This window comes from Actinia tenebrosa, unplaced genomic scaffold (genome assembly GCF_029948245.1).
Source record: "Actinia tenebrosa isolate PJP-AT-01 unplaced genomic scaffold, QUT_ActTen_1.0 PGA_scaffold4__44_contigs__length_22323623, whole genome shotgun sequence".
Classification (NCBI taxonomy): Eukaryota; Metazoa; Cnidaria; class Anthozoa; order Actiniaria; family Actiniidae; genus Actinia; species Actinia tenebrosa.
In genome coordinates, this window is record NW_028292581.1 from 2,892,386 (window position 1) to 2,910,269 (window position 17,884).

The 17,884-nt window shown below is 40.8% G+C and overlaps 1 protein-coding gene across 3 annotated transcripts in view; it reads left to right on the forward strand.

Annotated features, from left to right (window-relative positions):
- The window catches only part of LOC116301818 (uncharacterized), a 59,691-nt gene that overhangs the window by 37,322 nt on the left and 4,485 nt on the right, over window positions 1–17,884 (forward strand). For 2 of the 3 annotated variants that reach the window (XM_031710939.2, XM_031710938.2), the window contains exons 6-20: window positions 1,772–4,243; window positions 5,360–5,469; window positions 6,626–6,684; window positions 8,126–8,268; window positions 8,809–9,132; window positions 10,297–10,596; window positions 11,076–11,372; window positions 11,645–11,947; window positions 12,464–12,766; window positions 13,592–13,906; window positions 14,368–14,831; window positions 15,460–15,554; window positions 16,271–16,427; window positions 17,100–17,169; window positions 17,484–17,755. In XM_031710939.2, the coding sequence (XP_031566799.1) occupies window positions 1,772–4,243; window positions 5,360–5,469; window positions 6,626–6,684; window positions 8,126–8,268; window positions 8,809–9,132; window positions 10,297–10,596; window positions 11,076–11,372; window positions 11,645–11,947; window positions 12,464–12,766; window positions 13,592–13,906; window positions 14,368–14,831; window positions 15,460–15,554; window positions 16,271–16,427; window positions 17,100–17,169; window positions 17,484–17,755 (5,684 nt within the window). The remainder of the gene's footprint in view (window positions 1–1,771; window positions 4,244–5,359; window positions 5,470–6,625; window positions 6,685–8,125; window positions 8,269–8,808; window positions 9,133–10,296; window positions 10,597–11,075; window positions 11,373–11,644; window positions 11,948–12,463; window positions 12,767–13,591; window positions 13,907–14,367; window positions 14,832–15,459; window positions 15,555–16,270; window positions 16,428–17,099; window positions 17,170–17,483; window positions 17,756–17,884) is intronic. The other variant, XM_031710945.2, reaches the window with a different exon arrangement.

The window sequence follows — 17,884 nt, forward strand, 5'->3', positions numbered from 1 at the left end:
ATCAGTGTTTATATTAAGAATATGTTGACCGCGTAGCACTTATGAAATACATGAAGATATAGAAATATATAGATAAGTTATAGTGCTTGGGAACGAGGTTATTCCGGGCGAAAGCCCTTGGAATTGAATTCGCTCGCAATCGAACCCACGAGCTTCGGAATCGTACTACCGATGCTCTACCAACTGAGCTAGAGGTCAGACTGAGGGCAGGCCGGGGTGAAATAGATGTTAGGTCGCGGTAATTATGATGCAAAGTGAGAATATGTGGACCGCGTAGCACTTATGAAATACATGAAGATGTTTATATTGTGTGATATGCTGTCTTTCTCGCCCATAACTACAATCCTGTTTGTCGTTTCTAGATCTTTCTCTTAATTAAAGTTTTCTTCTATTACTAGAAATGAATTCCTAATCTATCACGAAACAGCAGTAAATTCGCCAATCGAATGAAAAAGGGTTGCCAATTTTGAACTTTAATAGCTGGACGGTTTTACCCAATTATCAAATTTTCTGGAAAATTCATATTCAAAAACACTTATAGTAATATAGCATAACATAGTAATGTAAAAAAAGAGTATTGTATATATGTTCATAATATTCATGATAATTTATGGGACAAAGTCCATCCCTTTTTCCGAATTATTCGAGTGTATGGATCCACAACTTCAATGAAAAACCGAAATGAGATAGACATAACATGACTTGAACTGGTCAAGTCACACAAGACAAAGAGCGTTCCAAAAACCTGCCACTCAGAACCCGAATTAGAATACAGGAAATAGAACCAATCCACTTGCGTTGTTATGTTTCTTCATGTCAGACAACGTTTCATTCCTTGAGAATTGGGTTGTTGAAATTATGTTTTTCTTTTGCCTTTAAAGTTGCTGTTGTTGTTGTTGTTGTTGTTTTGTTTTTGTTTTTTTTCTTTTCCTGTTTTTTTCTTCTTCTTCTTGCTTTGTCGTTGTTGTTGTTGTGTTTTTCTTTTGTTGTTGTTGTTATGTTTTGCTTTTGTTGCTGCTGCTGTTGGTGTTGTTTGCTTTGTTGTCGTTGTTGTTTTTATGTTTTGCTTTTGTTCTTGCTGTTGTTGTTGTTTGCTTTGTTGTTGTTATGTTTTACTTTTGTTCTTGCTGCTGTTGTTGTTGTTGTTTGCTTTGTTGGTGTTGTTATGTTTTGCTTTTGTTGCTGTTGTTGTTGTTTACGTTGTTGTCGTTGTTGTCGTTATGTTTTGCTTTTGTTGTTGCTGTTGCTGTTGTTGTTGTTGTTTGCTTTGTTGTTGTTGTTGTTGTTGTTGTTATGTTTTGCTTTTGTTGTTTTTGTTGCTGTTGTTGTTGTTGTTGTTGTTAAATTACCGGAAAAGCTTGAGAAGAACTATCAATATGGATATATATATATAAATATTGTTTTGGTAAGGGAAGTCTCAGTAGATTAGGGGATTATAAGGACTTATTTACATGCAACAAAAATCATTGGGTATTAACGGAAGTGCCGTGAACTAAAAAAAGATAAAAAAGACCCCAAGTTTATTAGTTTCTCAGTCTTTGTTCTTTCCATTTTACTCTTCAAAGGTTAAAGCCGGCAGCTTCTTTAGTTTTTCTTTCTTTTTTGTTTGCGTTTGCGTTTTTTAAAAAAAGTTTGCGTTTCAGGCGATTTTTTTGTTGTTGTTGTTTTTGTTTTTGAACTGCCGCAGTTTTAATTCTAACGCTGATAAAAGCTCTACTGATGAAGGTGGTTTGATTCGAATTAACTCTATATAAAACTTGTTTCTTCACAGTTCATGGTGGATACGGTAACTGGTCATCGTTCAGTAAGTGTAACAAAACATGTGGTAATGAAACACAAATCCGATTCAGGGAGTGTAATAATCCTGTACCTCAAAACAGAGCACGAAACTGCTCTGAGTTAGGACCAGCGTACGAAGAAAGACCCTGTAATAACACTCCATGTCCGATACACGGGGGCTACGGTCAATGGTCTGGCTTTACTCAGTGCACGAAGTCTTGCGGATCAGGACAGAAGTACCGAGGAAGATTGTGCAACAACCCGGAACCACAGTACGGCGGACTCAATTGTTCACGCCTTGGTATTAGCTACGAGTCCGCTTCTTGTAATGACCACCCATGTCCAGTGGATGGAGGTTATACGGAGTGGTCAATGTTTAGTGAATGTTCCAAGTCTTGTGAAAATGGCACCCAGTTTCGTCATAGAAACTGTACGAATCCAGCTCCTGCTTACGGTGGAAAGAACTGCTCTAGTCTTGGAAAAGATCGTATTATGATTCCATGCAATACTCATAAATGTCCCATCGCCGGGGGGTACACAAATTGGACCAATTTTACGGAGTGTACAAAGACATGCGGAAGCGGCACGAAATTTCGAACTCGAAACTGCAGCAATCCTTTTCCGCAGTTCGGCGGGAAGCATTGCTCGGTTATAGGACCTGCGAATGAGACAATATTTTGTAATACTGATCCTTGCCCGATAGATGGTGGATACACTGCGTGGACGGAATTTAGTAATTGTTCTAAGCCTTGTGGAAATGGAACGAGGTTTCGGTTTAGAAACTGTACAAATCCTCGTCCTCAGCACGGAGGAAGGAATTGCTCTCGTTTTGGTGAAGACATCGAGGTTTTATTCTGTAATGTTCATTATTGCCCAATACATGGAGGTTATACTATGTGGTCAAATTTCACTGAATGTTCGGTATCTTGCGGAGGAGGTCTTAAGACTCGAAACAGAACGTGTACTAATCCTGTTCCGATGTACAATGGAAAGAACTGTTCACATATTGGTGCGGATTATCAGTCTCAGGACTGCAACACTGACCCGTGCCCGGTCCATGGAGGTTTCACTCCTTGGTCAAACTTCACAGCTTGTTCTAAAACTTGCGGAAATGGAACAAGAACACGAAACAGAACGTGTAGTAATCCTGCTCCGAAGCACGGGGGCAGAAATTGCACGGGGGAATTCGAAGAGGTAGAAGACTGTAATACGTTTCCTTGTCCGATTGACGGAGGATACACAAAGTGGTCAAATTATAGCGAGTGTTCCAAGTCATGTGGAATAGGTGAACAAGTTCGCTTTCGAAACTGCACTAATCCTATTCCACGGCACGGAGGCAAGACATGTGATGATATAGGACCACCTATGCAAGTAAGAGTCTGTAACACCCATCTTTGTCCAGTTGATGGGGGTTTTACAGAATGGACGAATTTCACCGAGTGTAGTAAATCGTGTGGAAATGGCACGAGCATCCGAACTAGATCCTGCACGAATCCGACACCCCAGCACGGAGGGAAAAATTGTACACGTATCGGGAGTAGCTTTGATCTACGTTATTGCAATGAGCATCCTTGTTCAGTCAATGGAGGGTACACTCCATGGTCGAATTTTAGTGATTGTACGAAATCTTGTGGCAATGGAACAAAAAATAGATTTAGAAATTGTACGAATCCAACCCCAATGCATGGGGGGAAAAATTGTTCTCATTTGGGACCTGAATTTGAAATATTTCCTTGTAATACGCATTACTGTCCTATTGATGGAGGATATTCAACCTGGACGAACTATACCATGTGTAGCAAGCCGTGTGGAAACGGTACTCGATATAAAACAAGAACTTGCGATCGTCCAAAGCCGCAGCACAATGGCTTGAATTGTTCTCGTTTAGGGCCAGCAAAACACGTTATGCCGTGTAATGTTTTTCCTTGTCCTATACATGGGAGCTACAGCGCTTGGAGCGCGTTTACACCGTGCGATAAAACATGTAATAATGGAACGAAATTTAGAACTAGAGAATGTAACCAACCCGTTCCGCAGTTCGGTGGGCGAAATTGTTCTCTCTTAGGTCCTGATATTGAAGTGGTTGAATGTTTTTTGATGCACTGTCCTATAGATGGGGGGTATAGTAACTGGTCAGAATTTGGGCCCTGTTCTAAGTCCTGCAATATTGGGATTAAAAATAGAACAAGAATATGTAACAACCCTGAGCCCAAGTATGGAGGTAAAACCTGTGAAGTGCTTGGGGAGGCAACGGAGGAGGTTGTCTGTAATACACACCCATGTCCTATTCACGGAGGCTACACGCAATGGACAGAGTTCTCGTCTTGTTCGAAAACATGCGAAGGAGGGATCAGAGTGAGAACGCGCAACTGTTCGAATCCTACTCCTATGCACGGAGGAAGAAACTGCAGTGACATTGGACCGAATACAGACATCATCATATGTAATAAGGAAAGATGCCCTGGTGAGTAAATATAGTTTGCAAATTCTTCTTCACAGCTATCTCTATAGTGGCTTTGCACCATCACGTGCCCACACTCTTAATACAGCTTGGAGCTTCCTTGGTCAGCTTCAGAGCAAAGGGGTTTTATTGTCCACAAGTTTAAGTCTTCAAGTTTTAGCACAATAACATCTTATATTTGAAATTTCAAATGCTAACTAGTTATTTGGCTATATTCTAATCTTCTGTGATCAACTAATTTTTTCAGTAAAATATTACTACTTTTTGACAGCTTTCCATGTTTACCTGTTCGCGCGTTTTTACCGTACAAAGAGTGAACTTCCACGTATTCTGACGGCTAAACGAAGTCTGGGACCTCCATTTTGTATTTGCTTATTTTATTTCTAGTATGATGTTCTTTCATCATGCAAAAATTTTTTTTAATCTGACAATGGGATCTTTTGCCCATGGACGTCCTTAAAACACAGGGAGTACAATTTAGATAAGATTGATACATAAAAGCATGACTAGAAAATGCGCATTTTATTGAGATATTTAATCTTAAGGCGAAGATAAGTGTGCATTATAATCCAGTAGACCCCTTGCATGCGAAGTCAAAGCAGCTCAATTGCATTCCGACGTGCTGCAAGGAGTCTCTTGAATACGAAATTCAAGCAAGACATTTTCTATATGAGTTATGATCACCGATTCACCATTTTCCATACATCGGTTCACTGGTCAAAGAAGAAGAAGATCTGATATGCGGCCACTTCTAAAAAATCTACAAGCAATGCGTTTACCACTCCTGGGTGGACGGCTTAATGCCTAACAGATCTTGCGACCCAATTGATAAAGCAGACGGTAGATTGAATTAAAATTTAGAAGTTTATTTTTGTGAAGGAAGAAAAAACCGGAGAACCCGGAGGAAAAACCCTCGAAGCACAGGAGGGAACCAACAAGCAACTCTACTCACATACGACACCGAGACCGGCAGAGCTTGAACCCGGGACGCATTGGTGAGAGGCGGCGCATTAGCAGCGCACGCAACCCGTGCTTCCCTCGTTTCAGAATTCTCTCTCCCAAATCATCTTTCGGATAAGTAATCTGTCTAATTGTTGAATACTTGATGGTTTTCCACAGATATCGTATTCAACATTACGATGAACCTTACAAATAAAGTGTGGACGCCGGATCTCGCAGACTTGGACAGCACAAATTACATTGACCTGAAACACGATCTCAAATCCAGTGTAAGTAAAACTGAAACCAAGAAATATAAGAGTTTCAAAAGTGTTGTTACACCAGGCAATTGCAATGATCCTTTGCAACTTGTCTAAAAATAGGATTGCAAATCGTAAGAGAATTTGCCTAGCGTAGCTAAAAACGTGTCTCGCAATATTGTTGCAGCGTTGCCGCAATCGTTTCGAGAACTAGAATACAATACCTGTTATTAAAGTTGAAACCGCAATGAGATATTCTTTTGTTTCAAGAATTCCCCCCCCCCCCCCCCCCGCGGGGGGGGGGGGGTACTTCGCCAGAATTTGGGTAGGGGTGTTCCGCTGAGATTCTGAAAGGGGTACCCTGTTTATGACAAAAAATCTCAAATTTGTAGACCCTGTTTATGACAAAAGATATAATTTATTGCACTGAGTTCCTGTTTCAATTATCATGTCATCTCGCGTATCGTTTTTTACGGCCATAATAACCAGTTTCAGTCAATACGAAAGTACAAACCCTGAATATGACATGAAGCTCAGGAAGAACTTGGAACTTGAATGGAATTGCATACCCTGTTTATGACAAGAAGCTCGAAAAACCATACCCTGTTCAGCGGACCATCCCCGTATAGTCCATATATGGGAATACCCCCCCCCCCCCCCCCGGGCAAGAATCATACAGACGAGACTATCGAGTCGTTATGACAGTCAAAATTAATTTGGCACAAATCATTTATTGTCCCTAGGTTATTAGCTGCACGAAACTTTGCCTATGTCAGTCATGTATACCTGTCCGTGCAACTGCGACGCACTGATTTATTGCCGCAACAATATTGCAAGCCAAGCTCCACGAATCATTGTCTTGTGTTACACCACCTTTAATAGAGCACGAACTTAATCAATCAAAAGCAATAAATGGGTTGGATCATGGACGGTTTGCGTTGTAAATGCGCATTCTCTCGTGGATGACGGTGATGGTGCGATACCGTGATGGTGCGATACCGTGATGGTGCGATACCGTGATGGTGCGATACCGTGATGGTGCGATACCGTGACTGTGCGATGCGTGACGGGGCAATAACACACTGTCATTTTTCACAGATCTATTGAAAATACATAAGTTAACTTAAATTATAATTTATAAGCCTTGAAGATCACTCACTTATCGTTATTCATTTTTTTGGGTTAGATTCGCAGGATTTACGTTAATGGAATATCGGGATTCAACGTTCGGTTTAGGTATGTGAGGTATGTTATTAGAGGGTGTGTATAGCCCTAATGAGATTTTAAAATACATTTTTGCTTGATACGCGCGCAAGTAGCGGTTGTTATCAATGCGTGATGTACAGGCGTGATGTGATGTGTGTCATCCATGCGTGATGTACAGTCGTGATGTGTATTATCCATGCGTTATGTACAGGTGTGATGTGCGTTATCCATGCGTGATGTACAGTCGTGATGTGTGTTGTCCATGCGTGATGTACAGGTGCGATGTGCGTTATCCATGCGTGATGTACAGGTGTGATGTGTGTCATCCTTGCGTGATGTACAGCTGTGATGTGTGTTATCTTTGCGTGATGTGTGTTATCCTTGCGTGATGTACAGGCGTGATGTGTGTCATCCATGCGTAATGTACAGGCGTGATGTGTGTCATCCATGCGTGATGTACAGTCGTGATGTGTGTTATCCATGCGTGATGTACAGGTGTGATGTGTGTCATCCTTGCGTGATGTACAGGCGTGATGTGTGTCATCCATGCGTGATGTACAGGTGTGATGTGCGTTATCTTTGCGTGATGTACAGGCGTGATGTGTGTCATCCTTGCGTGATGTACAGGTGTGATGTGTGTTATCTTTGCGTGATGTGTGTTATCCTTGCGTGATGTATAGGAGTGATGTGTGTTATTTTTGCGTGATGTACAGGCGTGATGTGTGTTGTCCATGTGTGATATACAGCCATGTGTGTTGTCCATGTGTGATCAAGGGAGCACATTAAAATTTCGTTTGTGTAAGGAAAGTTATAGTTCTTGGTTGATCTATCTAGCGCGCGCAATCCATCATGTGGAAGGCGTTCCTCGTAGTGTTTTGGTTTCAGCCGATCCGAATGGCTTACGATCGTGTAAGGAAGGGAATGACGCTCCGCTCCTCGCAAGATAATCGTCGGTTTTCGAAGTAAATTCGCTAGCTCGGCTAAGCCAAGGAACGCCTGTCATAAAGTGTAGCGCGCGCACGTAAACAAGCACTACAAGGAACGCCTGCTATATCTTAGAATACGTGCGATAAAATCGAAGATAAACCAACACAATCAAAATTTTAACGTGCTCCCTTGACGTGATGCGTGTTATTCATGTGTGATGTACAGTCGTGATGTGTGTTATCCATGTGTGTTATATAGGCGTGATGCGTGTTATCCATGTGTGATGTACAGGTGTGATGTGTGATATCTTTGCGTGATGCGTGTTATCCATGCGTGATGTACAGGCGTGATGCGTGTTATCCATGTGTGATGTACAGGCGTGATGCGTGTCATCCATGTGTGTCGTATAGACGTGATGCGTGTTATCCATGTGTGTTGTATAGACGTGATGTGTGTTATCCATGCGTGATTTACACACGTGATATGTGTAACCCATGCGTGAGTTGCACGCGTGAGTAGCGTCATATTATGTTACTTTTCCTTTTTCTCTTAGGAAAGGCAGCGTAATAGCAGATGTTGTTATCAAGTACTATAACTATCTTTACCACGGTATCACAATGCTGTATGATGCCATCTACCACAATGGACGTCTTGGAATATATATAGTTAAGCCCATCAGCCTTGCAACTATAGACGGTGAGTAATCAGTAACCCGCTAGAGTTTTGAATGTGAAAAGACACGACACACGGTCAGAAATTGAAGGCCTAGTTTGAATCATTCACGGTAATCAAGAACACTGCTTAACCCATAAAAAATGCTTGGTCACAGTATTATTAAGGTCTGTACCATGAGTGTTTTAGAATCACGATGCTGTATTACACAAGACGTTTTGTATACAGCTTATTATTAAGCAGTTTCATTACTCGTGCTGTATCTCAGACCATGAGTCTTGCCGTGTATTAAGCTCTTATATTGCCACTAGCAAAGCGCGCATGTTATTATAGAATCCGTTTCTATGTTTGACCTTACGAATCTCCGTTTTAAACCAGTCAGAGCGCGCTTTGCGAGGTATTACACGCAGTGATTGGATGAATTACTTGACAACAATTGGCGGAAGGCATTTCAATGTAACGGCATGTCGTACCATGTACGTGCTCTAAGTCAGCACTGTGTGTTTCCCACTGATACGAAAACCGCTATGAATAATAGTACTAACGTAGGTCTTTGCATTTCAGTTCCTGTTCGAGGCCCTACCAACGTCCTTGGCTACAACACCAGTTCCACAAGTGTTCTTCTCAGTTGGGATGCAGTTGACAGTGAATACGCTAATGGCAACATAACTAATTACCGTATTACCTATAAACAGTTGAAAAAGCAATACAGAAAGCGCCGTGAGATTAAAACCTCGACGCTTAGAAGCATCACAGTACCTAATCAACTTAATTATGAAGTAACGGGCCTGGAGATGTTTACTAACTACGAGTTTCGAGTTGCTGGTAAAAACAAGAGAGGGGTTGGACTGGATAGTGAGCCCATCGTGGTGAATACGGATCAGGACAGTAAGTCTGTTATGTTAATAATCTGGATCAAATAGAAGTGTATGGAGAAAGCGCATTGATTTACTTTTAGCCGTAAATTAGTCGTCTGTCAAACGCGCATAAAGAAGGTACAGTCTTCAAACATTGGCTTTGTTAGTGGATTCAAGCCCTGTTGTATCTCGCATGCGTTCCAAACTACGGGGAAAATTCCAAATGTGGCTTTTTCGAAGTCGTCTAATACCGCTTTGTTCTTTGAATACAGATTCATTTGCACAGGATTAGCCTAGATTATGTGCAGAATATTCATGCATCCCAGTGAAGGTCCGTGGAATTTCAAAGTATCTGTATTGTTGAAGTTGTGCATTCTTTACTTTACCGTTGGTAGTTGTAAATATTTTGACGTTAAAATAAAGCTAACCATGCGTAAATGAATATACAGTCGAGGAGCAAAGCGGTATTTTATGAATTCGGAAAAGATTTATTTGGAGAGCAAAATTCTGGAGACTCCGGGTCCGCTTCCCTTACTTGGAAATACACCTCTTTGGGAAGCATTCCTTGATTCTTTAGATATGATGGATTTCAGGCTCCAGGAATTGCATGCCCAGGTCATATTTGGATTGTGAAAACGAACTACATAAAACCCAAACGAGCGTGGTTCCTGTCTGGATGGTCATCTTTAAATCATACTATAGACCATATAAAAGGGCGTGTCCCTTGAGTTATTAACGACAACAATGCTTACATTAGAAAGAGTATATCGAAATGAGTGATCTTCCAAAATTTCAGTGTACAAGTAACATTAACTGATTAAAAACTACAGCTGTTTGAAATTAAAAAGGTTTGTATGGAAACAACAACCAAGGGCCTACCAGCCCCGCTATCATGTTTTCGGTACATTTCAAATGCTTTTAACTCTGCAGGGATTATATATATGACAACAGAACTTTCCAAAATTACTAATTTAGACATGGTCTTTCTTGTAACAAAAATATATATTTGAAATCATTAATTGTTTTACACTCGTTTTCCATATGGTCTATAAACAGTTTTTTCCTCATTCCTTTTATTTCTTTTTCTTTTACCAGTCATTTTTTTGTAGTTCCAGATCAGTCTGCCACTCGTTTCTTTAAAAGTTGATTGACAAGCATTTATCGTAGTGATCTTAACTCTACTGTTGTTTAACAGGACCGCTACAACCTCCACCATTTATTTCTGCTTCCAACGAGAGTTCAACAAGCCTACGTGTGTCCTGGTCTTCCATTTCTAAGGAACACATCCCGGGGTTTGTCGAAGGATACCGCGTGTACTACAAGCCTTTCAATCAAAACCCTGTAATCACCATGTCTATTACAGTTGCGCCTGACACCAGACAAGTACTTTTAACCAAGCTTGACAAATACACTAAGTATCAGATTGATGTATGTGGATATACGATTAAAGGAGAAGGGCCTAAAGCTACTGCATACGTTATGACCGATGAGGATGGTATGGATTATATTCTTTTTAGAGTTGGTTTTCGCAAAAATATTTTGGAATTTTGTGACATTTGTCAATACAAAATGTTGCGTAAAAACATCGTAATGTTGTGTGACCAACGTTTAAAATGATAGATTGCTAGCGTGCAATCTGATGCAGAATAGCGCAGCTTAGTGTTATCCATTCTCCATACCCAATAGATACCCAGTAAGGTTTTATGCGCAACCGAACGCTGAGGTTAGATGAGGTTAGCTGACATACCCAGTATACAGTCTTGTGTCCCGTAAGAATTGATAATCATAACCTATGTAGATTTAATCAGAATACAACCTTGCGTAGAATAGCGCAGCTTAGTGTGCGACATTTATTATATCCTGTGTGACCAAAATGCTATCTTGCGCCCAATGTAGTATAACTCATTTCTCATCTCCTATATAGCTATATACCAAGATATCTTATCTCGTATTCATTGGTTTTTGTTCTTCTAGCACCAAGCAAACCACCAGAGAAGGTACGAGCGCACAACACATCCTCAACAAGCATATACGTCCAATGGGAGCCCATACCCAAGGGATACATACACGGGATTCTACGAGGATACGTGGTCATTTATGAGACTTCTGGGCTTGGAGACTGGTTAAATATTACCATAAATGGCGATATTAGGACCTGCATAATCAACAACTTACGAAAATTTACAAAATATACAATACAAGTTCTGGGATTCACCTCCAAAGGCGAAGGGAAACTAAGTAAAGCGGTGGTGCTAAAAACAGACCAAGACGGTAAGTACTCGATTATACCTAGCAGGTATCTCAGTGGAAAAGTTAACTAACAAAATTGTACAAATTAGTGCAAAGTTCCGTAGGTCTACGCCTATAGGTCTTATTAATTTGTGAAAATTTGTGCAATTTTTTACAAAGTTTTTTCACGGATATATGATATCTTCCACTTGACAGTGTGAGATATTCTTGCTGCAACAATATAACAATTATTATTTTTCCAAAACTATTTCCCGTTAGTTTTTATCACAAGATGTTTGATGATTATCCTTTAGTGCCTGAACAATCCCCAGTCAATGTAACCGGCTTCAACAAAAGTTCCACAGAACTCTACATCGAATGGCAGCCATTAGAGAAAATATATTGGAACGGCATAGAGCTGGGCTACAAGATCTTCTACGTTCCTCTTATATCGAACAGTGAACCCGAGAAGACAACAACAGTCGATGCAAATTCCAATTTTACAACACTTGATCAACTGGACAAGTTTACTTGGTACAAGGTTAGAGTCGCTGCCTTTACTAGCAAGGGCCTTGGACCAAGATCCCTTGAAATCACTTTACAGACATCAGAAGATGGTAAGTTATGCATAGCTAGGGGTGGCGGGGTTTGTGACACTGTTATTTTGACCCATCGTATCAGACCTCTTGACGATGAGTGTAATGCTTTCCTTCAGACCACGTCTCATTACCTAGAGTATCATTCCTTTGTTTAACGATTGCACATGAAAAAAATATATAAATGGATATAACTCCAATAATGTTTTTCTCAAGAGAATGACCCATGGTCTGAAATGGGAGAACATTACGCCCAAGGGTGAAGAGGTCTATTCTGAATGTGGGGTGTCAAAACAAAGGAGTCTATTCCTGAGATTGGAAAACTTTGTGAAAGTAATTTTTTTTCATTTCAGATTATGACCCCCTGCTAGAGATATAATGTATGGGGTCATTGCGCTCTTTGTAATTTCAAGCTCTGATTTGCATATCACAGTCATGGGAGCTTCTGTCGCCACGCTGATTGCTGAAGAAATGGTGCATGCGACTTTTGGCTTCAAGGATTATAATAACATTAGGAGTGTCGTTAATATTTTTCAGTGCCAAGCAAGGCCGTAATAGTTCTCAAGGCACGACACACCAGCCATAACAGCCTGTTGGTAGAATGGAAATCAATCCCCAAAGATTATGTTCACGGGATTCTACGAGGTTTTCGAATATATTTCTGGGAAGTGAACAGAACACCCAAGAAAGTCCAGACAAAAGGAGTTCCACCAGAAGCAAGAAGTGCTGAGTTGACAGATCTGTTGATATATACCGAGTATGCTATGGAGATTATTGGGTTCACTTCTGCTGGAAATGGGGCTGTCAGTAGGCCTGTGTATGCTAGAACAGACCAATACAGTAAGAACGAATTTCTATTAGGGTAAAACCATGGGAAATGCAATGAACCTGAAAATGGCTTCCAAGCTATTGAATTGGACATTCATTTTAGCTTTTGTTAAGATATTTTTTTAGTATAAGTACTCATGCAGTTGTAGATTATAATTCGTTACTGATGACGATCACTCGTTAGTGATTGAAATATTTAGTAAAAATGACAATCAAATTATGTTAGCTTCTTGTTACTACTTTTAAATTATATGGATGGTGTTTTATCATTATTTTTGTTATTCATGTTTTTGAGTTTGAGCCATTTGAGAGGAACAGTGCGTCTTATATTACTGAACTGGAGACGGAGTGAGGACTGGGGTGAGGTGGTTGAAAGGGGTGAGGGGAAGAGTGAAGTGGGGGATGGCAATGTGAGGATTGGGTGGAGTGAGGTGAGGGGGTTGAAAGGGGTGAGAGGAAGGGTGAAGTGGGGGGAGGGCAATGGTGAGGATTGGGTGGAGTGAGGTGAGGGGGTCGAATCGAAAGGGGTGAGAGGAAGGGTGAAGTGGGGGGAGGGCAATGGTGAGGACTCGGTGGAGTGAGGTGAGGGGAAAGGTGAATGGGTAAGAGAATTGTGGTTCTTTGATACACATAGTTAAACGTCTATCATAAATTCAAGGTGAATCAAAAATGGACCACGTTCTACACCCGAAATAATGTTTTTTGTAGCTGACATAATAGAGTAGCTTACATTGCAAATAACATGATCTTAAACTAGCTATGCAAACATTGAATACTACTGATCTGAATAAATTGTAATTTCTTTCTTATACTAACATTATTGACCGCATTTTATAGCACCTGGAGCAGCACCAGTTAACCTACGAGCTCCGAACAGAACAAGCCCCACCATCATCAAGGTCAATTGGGATCCAATACGTAACCCATACGATGTCCATGGCATTCTTCTCGGATACCGGGTATTTTACACTGCAGTGGCTTTATCAAAAAAACCGTTCGATCAAGCAATACCTTATCTGAGCGTCACTTTGGAGAACCCGCCACGAACGTCCGTGGAGTTGCGCAACTTGAGCGCGTTCACCAGATATCATATATATGTACTGGCGTTCACTATCAAAGGTGATGGAGTCAAAAGTCCAATCATTGTCGCAGGTAAATGACAAGAAAAATGATGCTAATCTTCACATGCAGTATCTCAGCGATAAAGCGTTGATCTCAACTCGTGAAACGCAATTGGCTTTAATATAGTTTGTTAATATACTAAAATATTTCACGGCATTTCTAACAAAAGGAAACGACACCCTAAGTCAAAACTTTTCTGCGCGCTACAGTTCTTAGTGCGCGTGCATCAAAGTTTATCAATACCTGAAACAATCTCTAGATTGAGCAAAATCAATGTAGGGCTATGACTCGCGATTCCGAATAGATTATAACTTGTTAGGTTTTGCGGAGAGAGGAAAACTAATGAACCCGGAGAAAAACCCTCGAGGACTGAGATCCCTAACAAATTCTGTTCACAAAGCGAGTGCGCTACCGCTACCGACGCTACCCTTGAATCCCAATGGCGATATTTTAGGTATTCCTTATGGTCGAAAGTTTATATCTTATTGCAGAAACGTGCAACTGTCACAGAACACTTCACACGAACTGGTGGGCAAGCTCTCCGTACGTCGAAACCCCAGGCTCACTAAATAACTCTGGAATCATCCCTCCAGTCCTAGAAGACGCAGTAAGAACATGCTGTGAAACATGTGCCGAGTTTAAAACAACAGTCGTCGACTACACCTTGTCAATCTCCCAGAAGCGCGCAAGAAAACAAGGCTTACAGGAATTTCGAGAGAACATTGAAGATGCGGAGTTCAGCTTTCCTGTTTATGGATTCATGGATCAAAAAGTGTATTCAGGATCGTTTGGTTTTGTGCCGTTAGTTAGTTCACCAGGGATTGCCTTGATTGTTATCGGAGACGAAGAGGGCGCTGCTGCTCGGATGTTGATCAAGTCCATCATGCTTTGCTGGCCAATTATCTTTCTTGATATCATGCTGCTTTGGGTTCTCAGTATCGTTATTTGGTTTGTGGTGAGTATAGATACTAAGTATATTAATTCACCATTTTCCATACATTGGTTCACTGGTCAAACACAAAGCACTCAAGCAAGGTGCCGAGGTATTTTCAAAGGATTATTCAAATTTGAACCTTGCAACCTCGACTGAATGCTTTGTGTTTGACCAGTGAACCGATGTATGGAAAATAATGAATGTGCTTTTGCTTTTTGGTAGTGTCCTATGCAGCCGCTATTAGTGTCGTCACGCAACGCTCACTCTCCTAAGTTAGCGTTGCGTGACGACACTAATAGCGGCTGAGTAGGAGACTAGCGTTTTGGATAGTTAGTAGGGATGAAGTGGGAGCTGGGATTCGCCTTTTTTGGGCTGAAAAAAATGGAATTTTACTCACTGCAAATGGGATTCACACACACACACACAAAATATAGGAAAGGGATTGAGATTTGAGCAAAAAATAGGCTGGGACTATGGGATTTGGTCAAAAGGAGGGCTGGGAATGGAATTAGGACCCCCCCCCCCCTTTTTGCAGAGTCTAAGCCGAACAACAAGGGACAACTCTACTCCTTTAAGGCTCGAAAACGTCGAGCGCCCTCTCCCACACTGTATACCCTTGCAAACCTTTCTATTATCTATTTTTTTCCAGGAAACATTCAGCAACTCGCGTCATTTTCCTCATAACATGCTGCAAGGTACATGGGAAGGGATGTGGTGGGCCTTTGCATCCATGACAACACTCGGGTAATTATCAAACAGATTAATTAAACGTACAATATCATTGGAGTAAAGTGGGAAATTACTCAAGTATTTATGAATCGATTGTCTCATCCTCAGAATTGTTTCGAAAAAAGGAGAACGTACTACCCACTCTCTTGGTTCCTTGCGCATGCGCGAAGGGATATGCAGCGAGGACATGGACATTAATCTTTGAAATAACCCTGATTTTAACTAGTGACGAGTCAAGTAAATTACCGGCGACAACATTTTGTTGTGCGGCCGTGCAATTATTTGTCATGAGAATTTTTCTCTTGTCAATGTAATTTATAGTTACTAGTAGCTATACTTGCTTCTATTGGCACGAAAACATTAATCCATATGAATAAATCTAGTTGTCTAGTCTAGTTGGACACCTATCTAAAGACCATTTTCGAGTCCCAAATTACTGCTGTGTTCCTTGTGTAGACTCATTTACACAGGGTTAACCTTGAATCAGTGTCTAAATATTCACAAATACCAACGGTAAAGTAAAGAATGCACAACTTCTCACAAAACAAATATTTTGAAATTCCATGGACCTCCACTGGAACCTCCACATGAATATTCTGCACAAAATCGAGGCTAACCCTGAGCAACAAAGAACTCGAAACTGGAGTATTGCAAGGTGTATCATATTCACATCATTGTTTTAGATGTTAGTAGGCATCTAGTAGATCACATTTTGTGCGTATCTATTTTAGTTATGGCGATCGTATACCTCGTACTTCAGTTGGTCGTATCATCTGTATCGTGTGGATCTTGATTGGTGTCATCCTAATAGCTTGTTTTAATTCAACCATGACATCAATACTGACAGCTCGTATACTGGATAGGGATATCATGCTATATGGAACAAAGGTACGAGTGAAGGGAGGACTGGGTAACAGGATAACGAAGCTGGGCCGGTCGTGAATTTTTTGGGGTGCGGGATGACGGCCCGTTGGGTGTCTGAACGCGTTGAGGTCGTCACCAGATTTCCTGGGAATCACAGAAAAGCGAATACACCGATCCCGCATTCATTTTTAGTATCTCCCTAGTTACTGTTGCTACGTAGAACAAACTAAATAGTGTTTTTGAATACAGCAAAGAACAGACACCGATTGCTGAAAATTGTAAATGTCTGTCTTAGAATCAATGCATTCTAAAGGTACACGAAGAAAATAATCGATAACTAAAAGATCTTATGAATTCGAGTTTGTTGGTCGGAAATTCTGAACTACCCATTGTTTGGGTGAGCACTCAAGCATAGCCGGAAACAGTCTATTGCGACGGAAAGGCTATTTCCCAGCAAAGTGGATGAAGGATTGGATATCCAAATGACTAGCTCTTGTTATATTAATGGGATTCTTACAGCTTGCGCGAATGGAAGGAATTTCTTTCCCGCCAAAACCCTAACCATCTCACATGACGTCATAACTAACCTAACATCTCTTCATCTCGAGATCATACCGAGCTTCTCCAACGAGACTTTATGACAAACCACAGAATGTAAGACGCATAATGTAAACATAGTCCTTCCTTTCTTTATAGATTGCTGCAATCCAGAACTCATCAGAATACCGACTGGGAGTAAGAAAGAATGCTCGTGTCAACCCCAGTGGTAAGGCAATCGCTAATATACTTCAGTTATATTGACAAGGGATCTTTAGAGGGGTGTGGAAATCGAGTCAAATTGTTTTTGGGTGCCCGTGATTTCCTTTCCTGTACAGAAATGGCCCGAAAAATGCGGTCAATAGCATATAAAGAAAGTAAATTTGTCCCCGTCAAGTCCTTTGCTACAAAAACAGCATTTGTTATCTAGGTGTACCAAACAACTGCAGATTCCACACAGATCCTCCACAGGATTGCATAATTAATTTATTCAAAATGCTTGAGTGTCGTTAATTCGAATCATGTTTTTGAAATGTTTTTCAGGCCGGAAATACTCGAACTTAGATGAAATCTTTAACGCTTTGGTTAATCGAGACGTCAAAGGAATCCTTGTCGATGCTTACACTGTTGGAAGCAAAAAAGAGTTGTTCCAACGGAAAGATCTTCGCATCAGTAAAATATTTGATTTTTCATCAGCTTATGGTGTTGTTCTTGGAGGCGAGAGTAAAAAGCTGCAAACTTGCTTTAACAGCTACTTAAGTGAACAAAGATCGTATATCTCTGAAATAATAGAACGAAATACCAAGACAATAGAGGTAAGCGCAGATTCGACGCGCGAAATAGAGAACGTAATTTCTTAATTTTCCGCAAGATCAAGACCACTTCAATGGCACATTCTCTCGATCGTGTTTTCGCTTCTCTCCATCAGCAGCGTGAGGCAAAAC